This window comes from Chrysemys picta, chromosome 1, assembly GCF_011386835.1.
Source record: "Chrysemys picta bellii isolate R12L10 chromosome 1, ASM1138683v2, whole genome shotgun sequence".
NCBI classification, from domain to species: domain Eukaryota; kingdom Metazoa; phylum Chordata; order Testudines; family Emydidae; genus Chrysemys; species Chrysemys picta.
The window spans coordinates 7621606-7645754 of record NC_088791.1 but is presented as its reverse complement, the minus strand read 5'-3'; the positions used below and the strand labels follow the sequence as shown (position 1 = coordinate 7645754).

At 49.2% G+C, this 24149-nt stretch overlaps 2 protein-coding genes across 18 annotated transcripts in view; one reads left to right on the top strand and one right to left on the bottom strand.

Moving 5' to 3' along the window:
* Positions 1-393: 393 nt before the first annotated feature.
* ANKRD16 (ankyrin repeat domain 16) lies at positions 394-23572 on the bottom strand. 13 transcript variants are annotated; one of them, XM_065552624.1, is made up of 9 exons: positions 23478-23572; positions 22799-22838; positions 21192-21546; positions 15890-16110; positions 11058-11100; positions 9696-9804; positions 6509-6670; positions 2670-2761; positions 394-591 (listed from the first exon to the last, which is right to left on the bottom strand). In XM_065552624.1, the coding sequence occupies exons 3-9, from the start codon at positions 21527-21529 to the stop codon at positions 438-440; spliced, it is 1119 nt and encodes a 372-aa protein (XP_065408696.1). In that variant the 5' UTR covers positions 21530-21546; positions 22799-22838; positions 23478-23572; the 3' UTR covers positions 394-437. The 13 variants fall into 13 exon arrangements, with proteins under 13 accessions (XP_065408696.1, XP_065408703.1, XP_065408636.1 ...); XM_065552631.1 differs by lacking the exons at positions 22799-22838; positions 23478-23572 and adding exons at positions 21694-21799; positions 22093-22195 and having other exon boundaries at positions 2683-2761; XM_065552564.1 differs by lacking the exons at positions 22799-22838; positions 23478-23572 and adding exons at positions 21694-21799; positions 22093-22181.
* Positions 22814-24149, top strand: part of FBH1 (F-box DNA helicase 1) — a 40825-nt gene continuing 39489 nt past the window's right edge. For 2 of the 5 annotated variants that reach the window (XM_065552532.1, XM_065552529.1), the window contains exon 1: positions 22814-22853. In XM_065552532.1, the coding sequence (XP_065408604.1) occupies positions 22829-22853 (25 nt within the window). In that variant the 5' untranslated portion in view covers positions 22814-22828. Of the gene's footprint in view, positions 22854-23531; positions 23661-24149 lie in introns of those variants that run through there. The other 3 variants (XM_065552537.1, XM_065552553.1, XM_065552561.1) reach the window with 3 other exon arrangements.

The window sequence follows — 24149 nt, the reverse complement described above, 5'->3', positions numbered from 1 at the left end:
TTAATGGCATTGCTCAGGGGTGTGGATTTTTCAAATCCCTGAGTGACCTAGTTATCCTGACCTAATTTCCTAGTGTAGACCAGGCCTAAGTGTGTGTGAACCAACCCAGCAACCAAATAGCTGGTGTGGGGACTGGTAGAGATCCTATGATGATGGAGCACTATACAAGTGTCTGTAAGTCCCATCCTATGGAGTGTATTATCCCCATTATACCCTGGGGTCAAAATCTATTTAATATGAGACATTCGTATGTAGCTTTATTCCTACTATATTTCCAATGAGCTCTTTTACTCAGTCCTTACTCAGCACAACTCCCATTGTCTTTGCCTGAGTCAGGCCCTCAGGATTTGGCCCTTTGTTAATAGTTCTATCTGGCACGACACAAAACAGTGATGCTGAAAACAAACTTTTATTCTCTCCTCTGTCAGTTTCATGTGCTAACATTTATTCCCTTGAAAAGCTGTAGGACGTCCGGTTTCTTGGCAAGCTGCCGTGCAAATGTTCCAGTGTCGTCCAGGGAGTCCTGCAATCCAGCCTGCAGGAGAAGCCACGCACAGGCCGCGTGCTGGCCCGCACAGGCCATGTGCAGGGCTGTAAGGAGACAGGACATTGACATGGAAATGAAATCCGCAGACAGGGATTTGTATTTCATATGCAACGCAAATGTCAGACTCCCAGCAAAGGGAATTAATCCAGGAAAAACTGGCCACGGGTGAACAATGACTTTAATTCCTTTTTCAATTATCACATGCAATCAGTGCCCTGCATTCTGCAGTGGTGGGCCTTGAAACGGCACGGCTGCGTCCATTATGGAGGCAGACAACGACAGTGGGAAATGAAATAAGAATGTTTCCGTTTGTTTTGCACAGTAAGGAGCTGCCACGTTCAAATAAAGCACCATCCGCCTAATCACTGTACAATGTCACTAGCAGGAAGGACAATCCAAGATCCTCCAATCGATGGCTGCCACTTTAACAGGGGACTGGCCCCAGCAACCTACAGAATCTGGCCCAGTGAGTCTTGGCAAGGAACGAAAAGATTTGTACTGTGTGTGGGGCTAGAATGGAACACACAGGATCAGCTCCGGTGTACATTGATGGCTAGATGCTCCATTGATTTCAGTGGAGCTATGCAGAGGTAGGATCAGTTGCAGATCTGGCACGCAGTCCCTAACCATACAACGTAACATGTGTGTGGGGAGGGGGGAGGAGAGGTTTGCGGGACCTGGGACAAATAAGCCTGTATAGGCCCCCTAACATTTTTTATACAGGTGAAATCTGGTGTGGGGAAGGGACACCAGTGCTGGGTGACAAGGGACGACAGAGAGTCACAGGGTGGCACCTGTGCTAGAGGTGAGGGGCCCCCCTGTGCTGGGGGGTCCCAGAAAAGGGAGGGGCTCCAGGGTGGAAAGGCAATGGATGGGGTCAGCCTGGCGCTGGCATTAGGACGGTGGCAGCCGGTGCAACAGTGGCCAAGCAAGAAAAATAAATACAACGCGCACTTCCTGCTGGTGAGTGTGGGCCCGACCCCTGCTGCCGGCACCAGGACCCCCATTAACCCCCGAACCCCTAACTCCTTCCCCCCCGGGCTGGCCTGGCCCCCCACGCACCCCTAACCCCACCCCCCCTGGGCCGGCCTAGCGCCCCTCCCACACGCATACTGAAGCGTGGGGCCCGGAGCAGTCACCCCGATTTGCCAAACCCAAGGGATCGCTCTGACCATGTGTCAGTCTTGCAGCGTAGCAAGCCTGCAGCGTGTTGAGCGGGCTTTAACTGGGTTCTAGCATGGCTGTTGTACTGGTAGGAGGTCCTGTCTGCACTTTGTCCGGATAGCTAGGTTAGCCAGTCTGCCTGCCTCCTTTCTTGGCCCAATACTGCTCGACGCCAAGAACCTTCCACTTGCTCTCAAATCAACTGGGAGTTGAGGATGTTCAGCATCTTGCAAGAGACACTCAGCACCTCACAGCTCTCTGTACAGGAGGATACCCCAAAGTACATGACAGACACCCACAATCCTCGGTCACTAGCACGAACAGCTGAGCCAGTGTGGGACAGAGGTCCAGATTAAGCCAGAACGCCCCGATACTAATACAGTAAGGCGTCAAGGAGTGGATGAACAAGAGTGGCTGACTCAAGGGCATGGAGGAAAAAATGCTGCTGTACAGGTGACCAGAACCACTTGCACTGTAACCCGGGCAGGTGAGTGTAACAGAGTCTGAACACATCTGATCTATGTGTAGACTGGGAGAGAGAGCATATGTGGGAGAGAGAAAGAGACTGACTGATTGACTGGCTGATTAGGGGATCGTTCATGAGGATTCTAAAAACAAGTATTTAGACCAACCTGATCACTCCGGAGAAGCCAGGAGTTGCCAGTTTTGGCTGCGTTGAAAACCATTTCATTTTTAGAAACACTAATCCGAAGGGTGACTCGTTTATTATTGTGCACAGATGACATTGCCAACGCAATGCAATTACTGCGCTGACTAGCTTTGCATCCAAATTCCACTTACTATTCATTTACAAGTCACACATCTGGCACTGGTTGCAGATTAGGCATTAAACACACTGTGCTGTGATCTTTCAGGGGCAGGGATCCTGTCTTCTTACCTGTTTTTAAATTGCCCTCTGCAGTACTGATGCTCTAGAAACAACAACCAACCAACCTACCAGAGGGCCTTACCAGATCGACTTTTCCCGTCTTTAGCATGTAGATCAGCGCCGAGGGACAACAGCGTTTGGACGGTACTTGTATGTCCTTCCTGCATTTTTAAGCACAAACACATCGGTTGCACGATTGTTAAGCAGAACCAGCCCTTTAAATCTTTCATTTGTGAGCCTAATATAACCTATAGGACTGGGAATAGAAAAATTCCTCTGTAAAGCAATGTTTATAAGAGCTTGCTATATGGCCAATGAGCACCACCATAAGCAAACTGGCAAACCTGTGGAGAGCTATAGATACGGGTGCAGATTCTTGTGTTCAGTCAAGGAGCAGAGAAGTGAGGGCTGCGGCTCCCTGATCCTGGGGCCAACCAGGGTCTGCCTCAGCCCCTGGCATATCTTAGAGCAGCAGTAAGTTGTACTTGGCTGCCAATATCCCCAAGAGCAGCCAGAGACTGCCAAAGCACAGCTGTGTTCCTGCCACATCGCCTCTTCCCCAGGAACATCTCCCACACAGATACAGAGCTATTAGGACAGCTCTATGCCACTCAGCAATTCTACCTATGCAGGGGGAATCCTGGACTAGCACATAAGCTATATTCACTGTCCCTTTGTGCTGCCACAGCAGTGCCGGGAGACCATAGCAGGGCAATGGTGAATCCTGGAAGATCCTCCTGCAAAATACACCAGGATCCTGGAGCCTCTAAATGCCACCAGTCCTGTTATTCAATAGCGTTCAACTGGCATGCCAAGTGGAATTCAAAGGCTCCAGGACTGAAAGGCTGTGTCTGCTCTGAGGATTTTAAAGAATTTTCCCACTGTTGCTCTATCACCAGTACATGCTAGCAAAGGGCCATGCTAGCAAAGGCAGGAGAGCTCATGTAGAATGACCCCTAGTGACAAGGTCTAAAGAGGCTTCTTGTTAGCATGTTAGTGCATTTAAGGTATCAGCTGATCTTGCCTTTCCCCTCCAACCATCGCTATGACCGAATGACTAAGGCCATGTCTACACTACAGGGTCTACAGCTAGGGTGACCAGATAGCAAGTGTGAAAAATCAGGACGGGGGTGGGGGATAATAGGAGCCTATATAAGAAAAAGCCCCAAATATCGGGACATTTGGTCACCCTAACTACAGCTGCACAGCCCCATAGCACAGACACAGCCGACAGGGACAGAAGGGGCTTTTCTGTCACCGTAGGAACACTACCTCCATGAGCAATGGTAGCTAGATATACAGTAGCATCCTTCCATCAACCTAGCTGTGTTTACACTGTGGGTCAGGGCGGCATTGCTATGGTGCTCAGGTCTATGGATTTTTCATACCCCTTAGTGCCATAGCTATGTCAACCTAAATTGTAGACCAGGCCTGAATCAAATTGCTTTTATCCTCTGCGGGCCAATCAGCCCTAGAATCCTGATTTACTGTTAACAATACAAACACTGGCCGCTGATGCTTTGTTAAAAGGATTAGGCTTCATTAGGAACCTGTTTTCTCCCATACTGGAAACCTGGTCTGATTGCTACAGAAGTCTAGGATTGCCACTAGTGGGTGTGTGCGTTTTAGCTCAGAGACCTATGTTTTATTAATAGCTTCCAACTGAGCTGGATTTGCTATCTACTGGCATTGGCCCGTAGGGCACTGGCATTTTCCAAAGGATTTCTATGAGATTTGTAGAATCTTAGAAGAACAGAGATTGCCTCAGTGACATGGACTAATGATCCATCGAGTCCTGGATCTTCTCTCTGGCTGTAGCCAATTTTGGATGCTTCAGAGGAAGATTTAACCCTTGCATTTCCCCTAAATAATGCATCTGATTTGGCTGTTTCTTCCTCACCCCTTGCTAATTAGGCTTTGTTCTGCGGCATGGATGTGGATAGCCCGTATTTGTACCTCCCCTCCCCTTTCCCATTGACTGTATAAGCTGCATATTCCCCCTGTTCACAGCACCCAGTGCATTACTGCAGGCACACACCGACAGCAATAAAAGTCGTGAGCTAGCAGATGGCTTAGCTACAATGGCCTTAGCAGCAAATTGAGTTGAAAGCATAATTTGATTTTAATGTATTTATAAATGCAAAAAAAAAAAAAAAAAAACCCTAAAGGAAATTACGCTGCACAGTGCAAGTGACACCGATTCTCAGAGAGGAAGAAAAAACCATCAAACGTTTTTGCAGATCAGCCGGTGTAGCTGTTTGCCATGGCAGAGTGGGGATCTTTTCCAAAGCACATTTACATTCACCCCCCACAAACACACGCTATGAAATGCAGCCCTGGCAGCCAAGAGGGCTTTCAACATAATTTCTCAGTGAATAAGGCGGATAAGCTGGGAGAAAGACCTCCTATGTGGGAGCCACCCTGCCATGGAGGTGATGGGATGGGAGGGGATAGAGGAGAATAAGGTTACTCGTCTCCGTAAGGGCCATTGATGCATTTGTAAAAGAAGGATAAAGCATCCAGACTGTGCCCTCAAAGCTGCGTGCTGGAGTTCCTGAGCCTGTGAGCTCCTCCGGGCAGGGACCATCCCTCTTTGTGTGGCTAGAAAGCACTTAGCACATCCTGGGGGCTGCTGCAAACACACACAATAATAGAAGGGATGCAGCAGGGCTGTACTTCCTGAGCCCCCAGGAGGGATTCCAGATGACAGCCTCCCGGCTCCTGGGTAGAACACAATGGTGAAGCAACAATGCCACCGCTCTTAGTACAGTATGACCAAGCCAGCACTGCTGGTTGATGCAGGGAGGGTGGGCAAAGAGCCATAGCCCATCCACAACCTGGCCGTCCTTCCCCCTTTTCACCTCCTAGGGGCACAGAGGTGTAGTAGGAAGGAGAGGACACTCTAGTCCTTTATTGGAAATCAAGACAGCCCCTGTGCCAGGGGCACAAATGGGAGTGTGGGAAGCTCCTTGTCGCCTCTCAGACCTTGTACACCTGCCCAGGGTCTGGCCAGAATCTAACCCAACCTATCAGCATAAAGGGCTTCCCCTCTCACCACTGTGGCTGTTTCAGTAGGGTACCGTGCTACGGTCTGAAATTGATAATTGCACTAATAACTTGCTAGGGCATGGTCCCAAACTGCTAGGGAGGCAGGAAGAGGATAAGGAGGAAATTCAAGCCCTGGGTTACTTCCATCTCCACTCCAACTACTGGTGAGTTGGCAAATTAAGCGGCTGAATCAGTCCATGACCAAGGGGAACCTCAAGCAAACATACATGCCAAAGGTCAGCCCTGCTGACTCCTGGTCTTGAGAGGTGCTAGGTACCTACTGCTCCCATTGGCTCCCTTCAACTAGCAGACATCAGTACAGACCCCTGCAGACAACAGATTGGGGGGGCAACTCCTATGGTGTGTACAGGGCAACTCCTGTATATGGCAGAAGTCATGGGCAGAAGGTATTGAAGGCCGTGGCCCCGCCCATGCTCTGTCCTCAGGCCCCGCCCTCGCTCCCCCTCTCCCCTGAAGCCAGTGGGGATTCAGCTCCAGCCGGTGGCCTGGAGCTCGGGGTTCGGGCTGGCCGGCGGCCTGGGGCGGCTCGAGCCAACCAGTGCAGCTGAGGTGGGCCGGCCGGGGCTCCTCCAGCTATGGTGGGGAAGGAAGGGAGGGCGCTCGGGGCTCTGGCGGGAGGGCGCCTCGGATGGAAGGAGTGGGCCCAGGGGGCTAGCTTCCCCAAAGGGGGGTTTCTCCCGCCGCCCATGGCAGAAGTTGTACCATTCTGCACGGTACTAACTGAGCCAGTCTTCAGATGGCACTCAGGGCAAAGACCATGCTGACATACCCCATCATCTCTCTTATGGCATGCCAGCTTACAGCCGCATTGCACAGGGAGCAATCGAAAGGAAACAAACCTTGGCTGCGTAATGTAGCGCCGTGAGTTGGATTGACGTTGCTCTCTCATTGACATTGACACCGAGATCAGAGACAAGGAAGCGGATGGCTTCGTCCTGGGCCGTGACTGCTGCCTGGTGCAACGGCTGAGCACCTACTGCATCTGCAGCTGTATAACAGGCCTAGCGGGTGGGAAATAAGGAACCAAATTGCCGTGAACGATTGCCAACTTGTGTACAAACGACATGTCCGGCCATTGCTATGACAACGACCATAATGAAAACACATGATATTTTAACCGGCCATCAAAAAAATTACTCACCCTAGTCCAGCAGGATTACGTAATGCTGGTATAAAACCTGTGTGTGTACAGTTGCATCAGCTCATTTACCAAGCTTTGGAAATGATTAGCAAAGGCTTTTGGGCCCAGTTCTCCTTTCCACTGGTGTAAATCAGGAGAAACTTTATTGACAGCAATAAAGCTACACCTTTATAAAACCAGTACAGGCCCATTGTCTTTCCAAATGCATGCAACACAGTAGTCTAGCTACACCAAGGTCATTTCGCAGTATGCTGATATTTTGATAAACATCTAGCAAATCAATGGAATCTGGTCCCAACACGTAAAGGGACACTGTCAAGTCAAATCTGGATTTGCAAATGTGTTTGTACAAGGAGCCCCAATTCTCATGAGGGCCTTTAGGCATGTGTGTTATACTTAATCATAATCATACTGTTCCATTATTTCTTTTCATTAAATTTCAGTTGAACCAGTTTAAGACAAACAAACATTCCACTTTTCGGAGCTGCCAGGTCTCACAATTTTATAGCAAGTCTTGTGCCTATATTTAGTATTTTCCTTAAAACCCCAGCTTCTGGAGTCATGTGAACAGCTTTCATTTAAAACACAAGTATGTTTTTTGCTTTGATGGTAAGCATAGAAAATTTTGAAGACCAGAAGGCAAGTAAAAAGAATGCAAAATGCATTAATGCTGTCACGGACCAGGAGGTGCGTGGTTAGGCCCAATGGCTCGAGCAGCAGCAGTCAGGCCTAGTGGTGGGAGCAGTGGCCGTCAAGAACTAGAAGTCAGAGTCAAGGATAGAGCAGGGCTGGCACAGGTGCGATCACAGCTTTCAGGCATGTGCACTGAGCAGCCATTGGCCTAATGCTGCTGCCGGGCTTAAGAGCACATCTGTTGGTTCCTCCAGCCAATTGGGCTGTCTGGCTAATCAAGTGATTCTGCTGCAAGCCACCTGTGCTTCAGCTGCGAGGCCTCTGTTGCTCACTAGGGAGGGAGAGCCAGCTGGTCCCAGGCTCAGCGGCAAACCCTAATTCCTGACAACTTTTTAAAAAAAATCTGATGGTTCTTAAGCCCATTTCCTGATTTGGAGGGCCTAACGCTTGATTTTTGAAAACTGGAAGTTGGCAGAACTGCCTGTTTAGCACTTGCCATCCAAACGTTGCAGCACCAAGCTTGCGCACGAGGACCAGAAATGAAACTGTCTAGAAAACGAACAGGCTCTTCCCATTGTCCATGCGGTGAGAAATGCAAATGTAAACCAACCTCACACACTGTGAGAAATAAATTCGATTTTAAAATATTCTTTGAGGGTTTCATAGTCGATGTTGACAACAGTACATAAATAATGAAATGTTTCTTATTTTGAATATACAACTGGATCTAACAACAGCCCTATGATCCTTTTCAAACAGGGGTGGGCAAATTTTTTGGCCCGAGGGCCACATTGGGGTTGCAAAACTGTATGGAGGGCCGGGTAGGGAAGGTTCCCCAAACAGCCTGGCCCCCGCCCGCTATCCGACCCCTCCCACTTCCCGCCCCCTGACTGCCCCCCTCAGAACCCCTGACCTATCCAAACCCCCCTGCTCCTTGTCCCCTAACTACCCCCTCCTGGGACCCCCAACCCCTAACCGCCCCCCGGGGCCCCACTTCCTACCCAACCCCCCTGCTGCCAGTCCCCTGACTGCCCTGACCCCTATCCACACCCCCGCCCCCGGACAGGCCCCCCGGCATTCCCATGCTTATCCAAACCCTCCCCTCCCCGTTCCCCGTCCCCTGACCGCCCCCCAGAACCTCTGCCCCATCCAACTGCCCCCTGCTCTCTGTCCCCTGACTGCCCCTCCCAAACCTCCCGCCCCTTATCCAACCCCCCTGCTCCCTTATCATGCCACTCAGAGCAGCATGTCTGGCAGCTGCGCCACCCGGCTGGAGCCAGACACGCTGCTGTGCTGCTCGGCAGGAGTGCACAACCCTGCCGCCCAGAGCGCTGCCTGCGCGGTGGCATGGCTGCAGGAGAGGGAGGACAGCAAGGGAGGGGCCGGAGGCTAGCCTCCCCGGCTGGGAGCTTAAGGGCTGGGCAGGACGGTCCCGCGAGCTGGATGTCGCCCACAGGCTGTAGTTTGCCCACCTCTGTTTTAGAAGGAAATCAGAGGTCATTGGGAAGCAATACTGGGAGCTATAGCTGTTATAGGTAGAGAAAGTTCACTTCCTACACAGCCACAGCAGGAAATCTACTGGTCCTCAGAAATCTACTGCCAGAAGAAACTCTACATGTATGTTCTAAGCATAGGCTAGAGAGCCAGGAATGCCTGGGTTTTAATCTCGGCTTTGACACCAGCTCCTTCTGTAGCTTTGGGCAAGTAAGTCACTTTACCCACTCTGTGCCTCAGTTTCCCCATCTGTAAAACGGGGATGAGACTTGCATCCCTATGTCACAGGAGTGTTTGTGATGGTCTGTTACCTAGCAAGTATTTATACAAATCATTCCGAAGAGGTAAAGCTCTAAGGCCCGGATTCACAAAAGTACTTAGGCACCTAGCGTCCACTGAAATCATTGGTTGTTAGGTGCTTACATATCTTGGGGAATCTGGGCCTAAGTATTGATCATCAGGCTGTGAAGGCCTTCTTGATACTCATGAGTTGCCCCACTGAGCCAATGATAACTTGGTAGCAGCTTACCCGTGGGAGTCATGGGCACACATTCTGGTCTTTAGTGGAATCACCATCATTAGCCACACCACTCACTTTTTACTCAGTCCTTGTGTTAGCTTCAGTGGGAGTTTGCCTGAGTAAAGTCCTCCAGATATGGCCTCATACAAGTACAAGAGCTAATATTGTTCTCTTTGGTGGGTGGGGTTTTGTATCCGGAACCTGGAGAAAAGGCAATGTGGGTCTCTTGACACCATACCTCATGCTTTTCTAGAAACAGCTGGGCTATGTCGATGTGCCCGTTCTGTATCGCATCCATAAAGGGAGTCACTCCGCATTTGTCCCTGCTATCAGGTTCATACGCGCACCTTGGAAAGATCATAAAACACGTGCTTGAGACTGGTGCGCTTGGGCTGCTTTGTGTTGTTGGAGCAGTGCACAGTAGCTGGAGTGTCTCATTATATTTGACCAGAAGGCTTTAGATCTGTACGTGAGGCATTCCAGCTAAAATGATCACCTGCCCCTCTCTCTTTGTCCTATGTTGTATCGTATTGGGTGCTGGCATGTGTCTTTAGAGTGACCTTGAGCTCTTTGGGGCAGGGAGCTGTGTGGCTCAATTCCTGCAGGGTGAATTTCTCCCCCAGGCATAAGAGGGGCAGAAGGTCTATGCGCCACTTACATCACACTTAAAGTCTCCGAATAGAACTTTTATGGGAGATAAGTGGCGCGCAGGCCATGGGCTGGCACAGGGATGAACTGCCCCAAACATGGCGCTACATACATCATTATTGCGAGCCAAATCCCAAGGACCTTACTCAGGCAGAACTCTCACTGGAGTGAATGGGAATTCAACCTGAGTAAAGACTGAGTCAAAACTGAGAATCTGGCCCAATGACAACACAGTGGGTCAAATCCACCCCATGCCAATTGTAAACCAGGGGTTTAGTGGGGCTGGGAGGGGTGTGAAGTCTGATACTGGGGAGGCTGTGGATGGAGATGGCTACAGCCTCCCTTCTTCCAAGTGCAGCTTCAACAGTGGGCAACACTGGTCAGGAAGGAAGTGTGGCCAGAATGATTCAATGCAGCTTCCCAGCAGACTTTCCGCGGCCAGGACCGTATGGAGCCCCAGGCAGAAAATACAGCTACCCCTGGCGGAAAGCAAGAAAGAAGGTGGTGCCCTCATCTCAGGGTGAACCCCTGCATTGTGGAACAGTGGGTCTCACTGGTGCAGACAAATGCAGTAGTTGGGCTCAGTCAAGCCCAGAGGAATTACACTAAGCCCAGATGGTTCTCTCCTTGTCCTAAAGACCCAGCCTGGTTATGTAATTGGGGCCTATGTCACAGTGAATTCTGAGGCAATCCGGAGAGTAAATACATCTGAAATCACCATAATCAGCTGTGAAAAGTGAGAGGCAATTGATAGGTTCTCAGGGCTTACAAACGTGCAGCTGGGATTTCTAAATGGCATCAATGTTCCCGGTGTCTGTTTAGTCAAGCAGGCCGTGTGCTGTAAATGGAAGCGGAGCGGGCCGGGAGGAGGGAAGGGAGAAAGAGTGTGTGTGTGTGTGTGTGTGTGTGTGGTTAAATTTCACAAAAAAATTAGGACAGGAAGCCGGCTTACCGCTCAAGAAGTGCTTTCACTACGTCAAAACAGCCGTGCATTGCTGTGAGAGAGAGGAAGTGGATGGTAATTCATGTTTCCTCCCACCTACAAAGGAAAAATAACTGGGTCTGTGCCCCTTTGGGCTTATTTGTGATGTATAAAGAAGCCCTGAAAGATTCTTAATTAAAACCTTTTCCTGCTTGTTATTTTTATGTGAGCCGTATCAGGAATATCCAACCGTCTCTATGTCCTCCAAGGACTCTCCAGACAAAACAGGAGAGAGAAGTGACGTGGAAGCTTTGTTTGCCCTGAACAGAAGTGTGTGTCTGTGTTTTGAATCTTAACAAACAGATTTTTTTCTCCCATTTTGTTAGGCCTTTAAGTTAAATAGGTGCTAAGCAAGACTAGCACAGAACAAAGAGTTTTAAGAAATCTGGAAAATATTCCCTTCCATTCTCAGTTGCTCAGGTTTTGCTTCCTTGATAATTCAGCTGGACATGTTTGGTACTGTGCCATGCACAACACACTGACTATTGGGAGCTGAGAACAGGCATGCTAGGAACATGCACTTAGCACATCTCCAGTCATCCAGTCTCCTAGGGAAAAAACCCCATGGTAAAAGGGATCTGAATTGCAAATGTAAAATCCTCTCTGGCCTTCTTAATACATGATATTGCAGCAAAATGGGGGAGGAACCCTATTTTTTTTCCTTTGTAGGCCACCTTCATATAATAAAACCAAACTCACAGCTGCTAATATCAGGTTATTTACTCATTTTGATTAAGCAGGACAACACCGTAAATGTTTTGGTCCCACAACCAAACACAGAACTGCAGTTGAAGAAGGGCTCTCAGCATATGTTGCACACAAATGATAGTCTTAGCTTTAATAGCAGCATTGCCAATCTCAAGAGATGACAAATTATGAGTCAGACCCTCAAAAATCACAAAATTGAAAAAAATCATGAGATTTTTAGTCTGTCGTTTAACTTTTTAACTTCCCTCTATTCCTCTGCCAATATGTGTGTGACAATTTCGGGTTGAAAAGTCAACCTCTAATGCTCCCCAAAAATGAACACTTTTCCCTGGCTGCCCAGATGGAGACTTCTGTCTCATCCCTAGGACAGGGGAACTGCCATCCATTTCCTATTACTGTCTTCTGTCTAGATACAGCAGCAGCACTTCCCTGCCTCCCGCTACCCTGGGACCTCGCTACCTGAGACCTAGCAGTGCAACTTCCCATCTCCCACCTCCAGCTGCCCTAGGACTCTCTCACTGGTGTAGAGCCGTGAAGGCAAGGCTCAGTGGCAGGACCTTAGCCCCAAGGTCCCCTCACAGAGTTCTGCCCCTGTGCCCAGCCCTGAAAATCATAAGATCAGCAGAGTTTCTCATGTCACTGCAACAGTTTATCCTGCAGGCACCCAAATCCTGTGACATGATCAGTTTGCGAGAGGTGGCAACACTGCCTTCCCCTGGCTGCCGGAACAGGACTTCCCTTTATCATCTCCATCATCATCCCCAAGCTGGGGAGCTGCCACTGAATCCCCTCCATCTCCTGCCCCATCACTGTTCTCTCCACCCCCTCAGCCTCCCTCCTGCCCCCATACTCCTTTGCTCCTCCCACTCCTCTGCACTGCCCGCAGCCTTCCTCCCTGCAACTCCCTTCTCAGCCTTCCCCTGCATCCCATTCATCTGCAACCCCTAAATCTGCCCCCTGCTCCTCATCATTCTCCTCGCCCACCCTTCACAGTGTCTCTGCTGGTCCTCACAGTCCCTGTGTTCTTCTATCCAGCCCTCTGGGCCATACTGTGGCAGCCATTCTGCCTGTGGGCACGGCTTCTATCTCATTGGAAACAGTGGGAGGTGGCAGCCAACTTTATTAAGGGTAGCCTCCTTCCACGTGGAGATAGACCGTAGGGAAATAGCGGCCGTCTTGCTGGCTTCAAAGCTAAGCCCCCGGACAATTATAGGAGATGGCAGCCATTCTGAATAATTCACGAGTTGGCACCTTTTGCTGAGTTTTCACCCCCAAAATCACTAGGGCCATGATAAAATTGTGGAAGTTGGCAACCCTGTAATAGCAACAGTCGAACAATGAAGCTGGTGTGTTGTGGCCACAGTTTATAGCACTGATCAGTCACAATGAGCTCCCTGTCTTTTGTGGTACCCACCCATTGTCTTGTCTTATACTCAGATTGCAAATTCTTTGGGGCAGAGACTATCTTTTTGTTACGTGTGCCTTCAGGGCCCAGCATAATCCTGACAGCTAATTTGGGTATCTAGACGTTTCTCTTGTCCTTGCTGAGCGGGGTGGTGGTGGGGTAGGTAGGTGATGTCTCCCATTCACACCCACATCTCTCAGGACGACAGCTGGGTGCCAAATGGGAATGCACCTCACACAAATGGGGGGGGGGCTTGGGGCAGCAGCAACCCCCAGCCCTGGGGAGAGCTGGGCACCCCCATGTGTGAACCAGTATCTACAGGGCCCTGCTTCTTTGGGGGGGGGGACGGAGCCGCTCTCTCTGCCCCCCAATGTGAGCTGAGATCTAGAGGAAGCAGAGCATCCCATTTCCCCAAGTTGCCTCCAGCAGCGGGGAAGGGGCTGGAGGCTCACCCTTCCCCCAGTGCTGCTGCTTCTGGGGTAAAGGGAGGTCAGAGCAGTGCAGGGGAGTGTAGGGAGGAAAGGAGGAGGGGCCAGAACTATACAATAGGGGGTGTGGGGCTTTCAACTCTGTCCCCTCCCCCACCTCCCCATATCCACACATCCTATTTCTGTCCCCCATTCAAACAAAACATGCCCCCCCAGTGCTGAGACCAGGATGGGGACCTGGGAACAGGCATGTTCGGTGCATGGAACAGGCACATACACACAGCACTGAGATTGTGCTTGGGAGCTGAGAACAGGCAGGCTCGAAGATACCTCCGACAGTGCTGAGACCAGGGTAAGGAGTTATTGTAACAGGTTAAATTCATCTCCTATGGGATGGTCTCATTCAGCTGACAACATCTCATTGAGAGGAATGGGCGATTTCACACCTGAGTCTGTTATGCTGCAGGACATGAGAGCTCATTCCCCATACACCAGGCCCAGATCTGCATTTCCATTCTCCTGCCCCCCTCTCCTGCCTCCAGCTGGTATGTGTACTCTTGACAGCCACACCATCTTCCCACCTCCCCACACCCCTGCCAAGCTTACCAGGGGCATGGAGTGGCAAGGAGCAGAGTTATGGTCACCCAGTGGTGCCTCGTGAGATTCAAGAATATTTAGTTCAGCTGCATTCAAACCTCTGAAAGCCAGGAAATGAAGAGTTAAAGGAAAGCAAACAAACTTCAGAAATCCAGGAAGTACAGAAGGTGGAAGCCACCCCCACAAGGCAACCTTACGCTGTCTGCTCTCTTTGAGTGATGATCTAGTGCACCCATAGCACACACTAGCACTCTGCAGAACACTGAGAACAGAGCACGTGAGCACCGTTGGACAAAGTCTAACTAACACTTTCTCTTCGCTAAAGCAAAACTCAGGTTTAGCTCAAGTGTCGCAAACTGGAGCTACCTATACTACACTTGGGCCTACACTCAAACACGGACCCACTCCCCACCAACGACCCTAGACTTGATAAATGTTACCACCCCTTTACCCTTGCCTTGAGGATTCCTTCTGATACATGGCCTTCACTCGCCCCTCCCTAAGCCCCAGAGACCACCACCCTGCTGACAGTCCCCACGGCAAGAAGACCCCTATGTACTGCTCCTGACACAGCCTACAGAGCTCAGCACTGAAATAAGGTATACTTGATACCAGAAGGTACACGTGGCCTTTTGTCATACTGCAGTCACAGCTCTGCCAAGCTATTCTAACTGGTCCCTCTATCATTCAGTACATCTCACACAGTGAATGCAGCTGCAGCTCTTGCACATTAAATGCTGGAATTCCAATCTATGGAACACAACACAAACAACGATGGCATGTTCTCTTAGTCCTTCCTCATATCTACTTATTTTAGACTCATACATTTTAAGGCCAGAGGGACTATTAACTAGCCTGACCTCCTATAGAACATATGTCAGAGAATTCCATACAGTTACGGCTGTGTTGCATCTAATACCTTGTGTTTGATTCTAGCATCTTCCAGAAAGGCTTGACTTGAAGACTGCAAGAGATGGAAAATCCACCATTTCCCTTCGCTGTTTGTTAGGTTTTGCACCATCCTTACTGACCCATTCCCAGGGGCTATTGCCAGCTCCAGAGGGGCAGACTTAAGGTTGTGTTGTGGCGGTGATGTGAACCTTAACTGTTCATTTCTTGGTTTTCAGAGGTCTGAGTGTAACTGAACTCAATGTTCTGGAAGGGCACAAGACACAGCCAGGCAACCTTAACTCTGCATTAATAAAATTTTGGGGCACTTAGTTAATTAATCCTCAAAGTACTCATGTGAGGCCTGGTAAGTATTATCCCCACTCACAGATTGTTAAACTGTGGCACAAAGCTGTTAGGGGACAGCGAGTGAGAGAATGAGGATCCGATCACTAGACCCCACTCCCTACCATGCACATGACTAATGTTATTAGAATATAAGGCACACTTTGCACAGGTGTAAAAGGACTATACAACATGCAAGGCAGTGGAGAATCAGGCCTGCATGCTAATCCAAGTATGCTCCCAGTTTAGTAACAGCCCCAACACTGATTATTCATACCCCTAGCAGGAATACATTATCACCCTTCACACAGGCACAGATCAAAACTGCTGTTTTAGGGGCAACTGCAAGTGATAAAAAATTATAGCCTGATGCGCTTCTAATCCCTGAATGACACAAACTCTTCTGGGGCCATTAGAAGTAGGGTCCATACCTGCCGTGTGCAGAGGAGTTCTCTTTATTTTGCTTTCTGTGTTCCAGCTGCTCGGAGACACAGTGAGCAAGTACTGGATGATCTGGGGATCACCCTCTCGACTTGCTATATGGAAGCAATTCCAGCCATCTTTGTTCTTTAACAACGGGTTTGCTCCATGCTCAATGAGATCTTTAATCACCTCCAGGTTCTTCCTGGTGCAAGCCATCATGAGAGGAGTCCTCAAAAAGAGAAGGGAGAATAAACACACAATGCATCTTTATTATACCACCAGCTGCTCGACAGCTAGCCCGTTACGATCCAGACTCCATTGCTGTAACAACTGAGTTTGAAGCAAGATTTAAGGTTGGCTGTGGCCAAAGAGGGTTCTAGCACAGCGTGTGGGTGCAGGTTACTTGCCAGGATTATCTGGGTATACCTCATTCAATCATTTCCCTGGCGTTTGCAGGGGCCTCCAGCAGGTCCCTCCTGTTCTCTGCCTATGGCATGAAACAGTCTAGTCTCTTGTGGGCTGCAATATTTTGGTCTCGTTTTGGTTGTTGGTTTAGTTTGAGGGTGCTGGATGGTGTTGGTGGCCTGTGACATACAGCAGGTCAGACTGGCTGATCTAGTGTTTCCCTTCTGGCCTGTGATTCTATGACAGTCTGGCCAGCCAGTGTGGACTAGGATTATGGACCTAGTAAACGCGGTGTTATCATCTTATCCTCTTGCGGCCAGCCTACAGATAGGACAGATGACCTACTAAAGCCACTACAAGCTAGGGGAGATCTCCTTTAGTTCAAGCGATCGAGGTGCTTTTGAAATCGAAGTCCGGGATTCTATCCCCAATGCCACATGTGGATGGTTTGGCTGATCATCAACATGCCTATACAGGTGCAGCATATGAACTCACGACAGATTCTAGAGCACCATTTTCTCACTTAGTTTGTTCACTGTGCACCCTGGCTGGCTGTACCACTTGGGCCCAAGTGAGTTTAAACCAGTTTAAACATTGCTACAGCAGAATAACCAGAGAAAGAGCCAAAGGGCTGACACTGGAAAATCTTCTCATCAGAAGCAACCAATCAATTTTATGTGCATATTGGCATAACAACACACTCTTGTTTTCCACTAAAATAACAGAGAAAAGAAAGGCAGTGTGTACTTGAGATTTTCTGTTGTAGCTGCAGCCGGTCAGATCAGTACTTTTTACCCCCTACTGTCCCATTCCCTTCATCAGCATCGACAGGGGGGACTGTAGATAACAAATCACAAATTGGACAAACCCCTTTTCCAAGTCAATATGCGCTAGCCTCACAGTGAGATACTTATGCGGGGCAATCAGCACAAGTGTGATTCTTCATACTTTTTTTTTTTTTTAAACATTCAAGACTGTTCTCGTTACATTGTGGTGTGAAAACTTGCTAAGACTGTGGATCGCACTGGCATCTTCCTAAGGCCTTGAGGACCACCCCCAATTGGTCTATATAACAAAAGTAATGACTACCTGTACTTAACATTGTGACCCCTCCATCTGAGAATCTCAGCGTCCCTCATAAGCATTAACGACCACACTTATGTCCAGTAGAGAAGTAAAGAATTATTATTCTCATTTTACAGATGGGGTAACTGAGATACAGTGTGACTTGCTGAAGGCCATAGCAAATCTGGCAGAGTCAGGAACAGAACCCACCTAGCTTGACACCCAGTCTGACGTCCTAACAGCAAGACCCTCCTTTTATATGTAGGTAAAATAAGTGCATACAACTGTAATAATATTTGATTTGATGGTATCGCCCATTTTTTAATGTAATTGCAATAAACTACATTTCATAGAATCATAGAATATCAGAGTTGGAAGGGACCTCAAGAGGTCATCTAGTCCAACCCCCTGCTCAAAGCAGGACCAATTCCCAGCTAAATCATCCCAGCCAGGGCTTTGTCAAGCCGGGCCTTAAAAACCTCCAAGGAAGGAGGTTTTTTGATCAGCTGTGGCTTCACCCCGCTGCCACAGTCCACATTTGAGTATCAGGACACACTCTGGGCACCGTCTGATTAGCATCTGATTCTTGCACTCACTTATGCACATGTTTAATTTACACATGTGAGTAATCCCATTGACTTCAATGGCACTACTCACATGCAAGCGTGCCTAGTGATTACAGGGTCAGGACCCTACATTTGCAGTCTCCTAGTATTTCTTTCACCCTTGCAGTGGGTACTTTTTGAGCATTCTCGTGTGCTCTAAGCAGATCAAAAGACGCAGTCCCTGTCCCCAAGCAGTTTACAACCTAAACTAATCCTCTGCTGCACTAACATGTCTCCAGACAAACAGCAGCAGGAGCAAAGGTGCCATCCCTACCAGGCAGCACCACATTCAGCTCAATGAGGTGTTAAATTCAGTCTAACTGGACCATATAAACACTAACATAATGAAGAATTGACAAGTCTGAACCACACTCCACTAAATCCTCTCTCCCTTTTATTCCCAGGATGGGATTATAACCTATTTATTCTTGGGAGATTTCTTCAATTCAATCTAGGGCAGACACCCTGGAGGCTGTCTCTCTCTCTTCATCCTTAGAATGTTTCTCTTTCGTTTTACAATCTCACCTCCTCTTTGATGCCATTAGGGAGCCACACATGGTGTCTTTATTTTAACAGCTGCTACAAGCAGTCTGGCATCTCAGAGGGCATGCTGTATAGTCATATACGGTCTGTGCCTTAGTCCTGGCAAGACCATTGCATTACCCAGCTCCTTCCATGGAAGACTGATTACTCCAAATTGCATGCAATTTGCAGCAGAAGACTGCCGCTTGGCTGCCTGGGCTGCTGCCACACAGTCATCCTTAGCTGCACCTTCACTGACCTACATGCCAGTTTAAGGGACTATAACGTGACATTGGCTTGAGTGAAGTAAGTAACTTTTGACCAAATACAGGCCAATCAGCGTTATTGTTAAAGAATGGGTGCATAATAAATCATAATGTATAACAAAAGGAAGGGAAAAAATCCCTTAGACTAAAATCTTGAAAATTCTCCACTTATTTCCATACCCCCTGCTGCATGTGGTGTCCAGTGGTAGGTAAAGAACCACACAAGTTAGAGATGGAAAAAGACATCACCTGCTCCATCTTCCTGGCAGTATTGTATCGTTCCTCACGCTACAAACTGAAGAACTTTGTCTGGCCTTGTTTTCAAAGTCCCAAACAAAGAGACCTCCACCATTTTCACAGCATAAAGAGTCTAAGCAATTTTCTCAGGTTATATCTACACTACAGAGCCTATGCTGGCATTGCCCCTCTTGTAGATGCAACGTACCCTGACCAAACCAGGAATTCTGCTGGTGTAGGAACAGCCCCTCCCCAAACAACATTAACAATGCTGACAGAGTATCAGAGGGGTAGCCGTATTAGTCTGAATCTGTAAAAAGCAACAGAGGGTCCTGTGGCACCTTTAAGACTAACAGAAGTATTGGGAGCATAAGCTTTCGTGGGTAAGAACCTCACTTCTTCAGATGCAAGTAATGGAAATCTCCAGAGGCAGGTATAAATCAGTATGGAGATAACGAGGTTAGTTCAATCAGGGAGGGTGAGGTGCTCTGCTAGCAGTTGAGGTGTGAACACCAAGGGAGGAGAAACTGCTTCTGTAGTTGAATAGCCATTCACAGTCTGTTTAATCCTGATCTGATGGTGTCAAATTTGCAAATGAACTGGAGCTCAGCAGTTTCTCTTTGGAGTCTGGTCCTGAAGTTTTTTTGCTGTAAGATGCTGACAGAAGCACTCTTCTTTCGGCATAGCTGCGTCTACACTGACCATTTGGTTAGCATAGCTATGTCACGAGGGATGTGGTTTTTCCACAGCCATGACCAACACGGCTACCCAGTATAAATTTTAAGTGTAGATCAGGTCTCTGGTTTTAAACTGGGGCATGGGGTGAGTGGATGTATATTTTTGTTAAGGGTGAATCTTTTCCCTGCCCCCCAATTTTGTCATGCGTGGCATGAATAGTATCTGTGCCCCCAGAGAGTTTAGTAATTGGGTAAATAAATAAAGGGAATACTAGATCTCACTTTCAGGAAGTTTTCCAATACTACTTCTTACATTTATCTTTTTACCACACTAACCTGATATTAGCAATGATTTAACAATTTAACTGCTAGCATAGATGGGACAAAACTCTTTGACATTGACAGAAAGCACGATATATTCTCAAGTAGGCAGAGATTTAATCTTCTCTATATATACTATGCATAGTTTAGCAAAAAGCCACTGATTGGTATGCATCTTCAATCCCAATGCAACTGCATTCCAGGGCCAGAGGCTGGAAATACAAGTATGTATTCTTGCTTTTGGAATTTGTAGGAATGAAAGGTGCCATGGGAATATAAAGATATCAACATATCTAGATTTGCTATGTGAGACAAGTATCTTCTTCCCCTACTCTCACTAAGGCTTGGTCTACACTAAACCCCCAAATCGAACTAAGGTACGCAACTTCAGCTACGTGAATAACGTAGCTGAAGTTCGAAGTACCTTAGTTCGAACTTACCTCGGTCCACACGCGGCAGGCAGGCTCCCCCGTCGACTCCGCGGTACTCCTCTCGCCGAGCTGGAGTACCGCAGTCGACGGCGAGCACTTCCGGGTTTGACTTATTGCGTCCAGACAAGACGCGATACGTTGAACCCAGAAGTTAGATTGCCAGCCGCCGAACTAGCGGCTGGGTATAGACGTACCCTTATTACGTCAATGTCAGGAGTACTAAACTGACTAATGATTTATAATGATAAGGATTAGGTCAGTGCCTCCTATTCATGTTCTAATTTCAACTTTAAATATTAACTGAGAATTCTTTGCTGCCTCATGTGATGGAAATCCTGTTCCTCCACCACCTGATTCATTCCCTTGCAGGAATACTTTACATTTATATAGCAATTTTCATCTGAGAATATTATTATTATTTGTATTACCGTATCGTTATTTGTGTTATCAGGTCCCCATTGTGCTAGCCATTGTAAGTGCTTTCCAAATATCAGTTAATTAAGGCTCACTTTACCACTCAGAAGTAGGTATTATTATCTGCCCATGAGTTTCTCATTCACTCATTCTTTTATCTGGGCACCCTAGAGTTTAAAGGCAGAAAAACAAGCAAAAGAAGGTTAGTGATTTGACTGGCGTCATTCAGTGAGTCAGTGGGAGATCTGGATTGATTATGATTCCTGGACCTATGTGCCAACTATTAGACAATGCTTTCCCCCCTCCCCTCCACAAACACATTTCAAACACTAGCCAGATCCTACAGTGCAACAAGCCAGTGACTTACCAGTCTGCCTTTTTCAAGCAGTCTATCCTTGCACCTTTATCCAGCAGATACAACATGCAGTCCCTGTGACCCATGGAAGCTGCTTCGTGGAGGGGCCTTTTGTAGTCATTATTAAACATCTCGATGTCCATTTCCAAGGCTTCTACTAAATGGGTCAGAACATTCAGGTGACCATGCCTGGCTGCATAGTGCAGTAGCGTGTCCCCAGATTTCCCATAGTGTTTCCGCCTCACTTCCTTGCTCATTTCCTTGTCTCTCTGCAACTCCTCTTTGAAAACGTCTAGCCTGCCTTCTTGAATCAGCCTGAGAAGTTGTTTCTGATTTTCTGCTTCAGCCATAGAGAAACGTGTGGTTCCTAAGACATGAAAACAAACAACAACAAGCAGGTTTGGGACAGAGAGAGTTCCAAATAAAATGAATGATGAGATTTTAAAGGCTAATTGGAAAATCTATTATCATAAAAACAGTCTTAATATAAATCCAAAATAAAGGTGTCTCTCACCAAGTGAATCGAAGGTGGCAAGTCTCTGATATCTGACATCACCGGGTTAAAATGTCCACAGGAAAATATCGAGAGACGGTGTATGTTTGTGAGCAAGTGGAGGTTCCTAAGTGGGCAGGGAAACTTAAGTGGATAAGAAATTCTTACAATCAGTGTCATAAAAAAAGCTTTTATAAATAAAAATGCTCCCTCCCATACCTGAACTGAAGATGCAGTAAATAAGTCAGTATTGGATCTTATGCATAAAGACAGCAGTTATTATTTAATACCAGGTTTTTCAACACTCAGCCATAAAATTATTATCTTAACAAAGCTAAAAAAGCTTGTGGGATCAGCTACACAAAATGAAAAAGACCCAAGCTACTTGCATGAGTCACATTAAAATGATTAAAAGCTCACATCGGACACACCAGAGTCCACTGACGGCTTCTATAGCTGCTGCTGCAGGGCTGTGCTGCACTGAATTCGTTCCCCTTATACAAGCTGTCTTCTTCTTGTGGACAAACAGTGTTTGCCCTGACACTTTATTTTAGGCTAGTGGGTAGAGCCGCAACTGGTAGGGGGACCATATGTCCCATTTTGGCCAGGATAGTCCCTTTTTTAAGCCCTGTCCTGGTCCTCCTGACTTTTTTTCCCCAAAAGGAGGTATTTGTCCTGTTTGCTCTTGCCAACTTGATCAGTTGGCAAGAGCAAATGGGACAAATCCCCACTTTTGTCAAAAAAGTGCGGTGTGGTGGAACATGCGGTGGGGGGAAAGGGGAAAGAGATGCCAGCCCCTCCTAGGGGAGGAGGTGGGGCGGACAGTTCCAGCATGTCGTGGAGGGGGCTGGCAGGGTTCCAGCAACAGGCAACAGCCTCCTGAGGGGGGGCCCGCAGGGTTCCAGTGATGGACAACAGCATTGAGCAGGGGTTGGATGAGGCCCTCGAGCGAGCAGCTCAGGGCGTCCCGTATTCTCTTTGGGAAATATGGTCACCCTAGCAACTGTAGACTTTGGAGACCTTAGTTCAAGTCCCTGCCTTGCTGGTAGCCAGATGGGTGATGATGGGCAAGTCACTTCACCAATCTGTTCCTTGGTTTCTGCATCTGTAAAATGGGGATATCAACCTCTTTTGTAAAGTGCTGGGAGATCTACTGATGAGACGCGCTGGAAAAGAGCGAGGTATTATTATTACTGGCTGGACTAGTCTGGCACCCGGCTTCCCCCAACGGCCACTGCTGGCCGCGTCCGATGGGAGCCTAACGCCCCCCGCAACGTACGGCGGTGGCAGGAGAGGGGCCATCGCTTCCCGGTGCCAGCACCTTCAGCCCATTGCCCTCGATTGCCCCTTGTGACCAGGCTGCCCCCCGCATGCTGGGGCTGGAGGGGGGTCTGTCGGAGCGGGGCAGCGGCCCGTCGAGAGACGTTCGGGCCCTGGCACCCCGTGTGACCCGGCCCCACCCGCCTGAGGGGCGTTATTTACACAGACGTTGCGGGTCCCTGGGGCTTTGCCGAGGTGACGCGCCCCACCCCCAACCCCTGCTGGGTGACGTCACCCCCGCGCGAGGCCGCCGCGGCGCAGCCTGACACTGTCACATGACATCAGCATGACGTCACAACTACGGGTGACGTTGCGATGACATCACGGCGTGTGACCTGCGGGCGGGGCTGTTGATGTTCCCGGCAGCCCCAGCGTGACGCCCCCCCGCGAAGGTTAAACGGGACGCGGGGGTGGGCGGCAGGGGGGGAAGTAAACAAACTCTGGGAACGTTTTCGCTCGTCCCTTGGCCGCGTCCCGCCCCTCACCGAGCCAGGACGAGTCTCATTGGATGGGGCTGCGGCCGCGCGCTCTCTGATTGGCGCGCGGCGGAGTCAGTCAGGCGGCTGCCGGGAGCGGGATCCCGGGAAGCCAGGGCGGTAACGCGAGCAGGAGTTCGGTGTCGGGAAGCCGAGCGGCCCCGGCAGGCTCCGAACGCCGGCGGGACCAGAGTGAGGCTGGTTCGGCTCGGGCGGGGCTCGGACACTGTCCGGGGGCGGGGCTAGGGCCTGGGCGGGGGGTCTGCACTGGGGGCAGGAATCGGGGTCTGCACTGGGGTGGGGGCAGGGATCGGGCCTGGAATGGGAGGGGTCTGCATTGGGGGCAGGGATCGGGGTCTGCATTGGGGTGGGGGCAGGGATCGGGCCTGGAATGGGAGGGGTCTGTACTGGGGGCAGGGATCGAGGTCTGCACTGGGGTGGGGGCAGGGATCGGGGTCTGCACTGGGGGCAGGGATCGGGCCTGGAATGGGAGGGGTCTGTATTGGGGGCAGAGATCAGGGTGGAGGGGTCTGCATTGGGGGCAGGGATCGGGGTCTGTATTGGGGGCAGGGATCGGGGTCTGCATGGGGGTGGGGGCAGGGATAGGGCCTGGAATGGGAGGGGTCTGTAGTGGGGTCAGAGATCAGGGTGGAGGGATCTGCATTGGGGGCAGGGATTGGG

Coding starts and splice junctions, on each gene's coding strand:
- ANKRD16 (XM_065552624.1), bottom strand. CDS start 21,529: ATGGCTGAAGCAGAAAATCAGAAACAACTTCTCAGGCTGATTCAAGAA. Junction 16,111..21,191: donor TGCTTGAAAAAGGCAGACTG/GTAAGTCACTGG, acceptor TCTCTTTTTGAG/GACTCCTCTCATGATGGCTT. Junction 9,805..11,057: donor GTGAAAGCACTTCTTGAGCG/GTAAGCCGGCTT, acceptor GATCTTTCCAAG/GTGCGCGTATGAACCTGATA.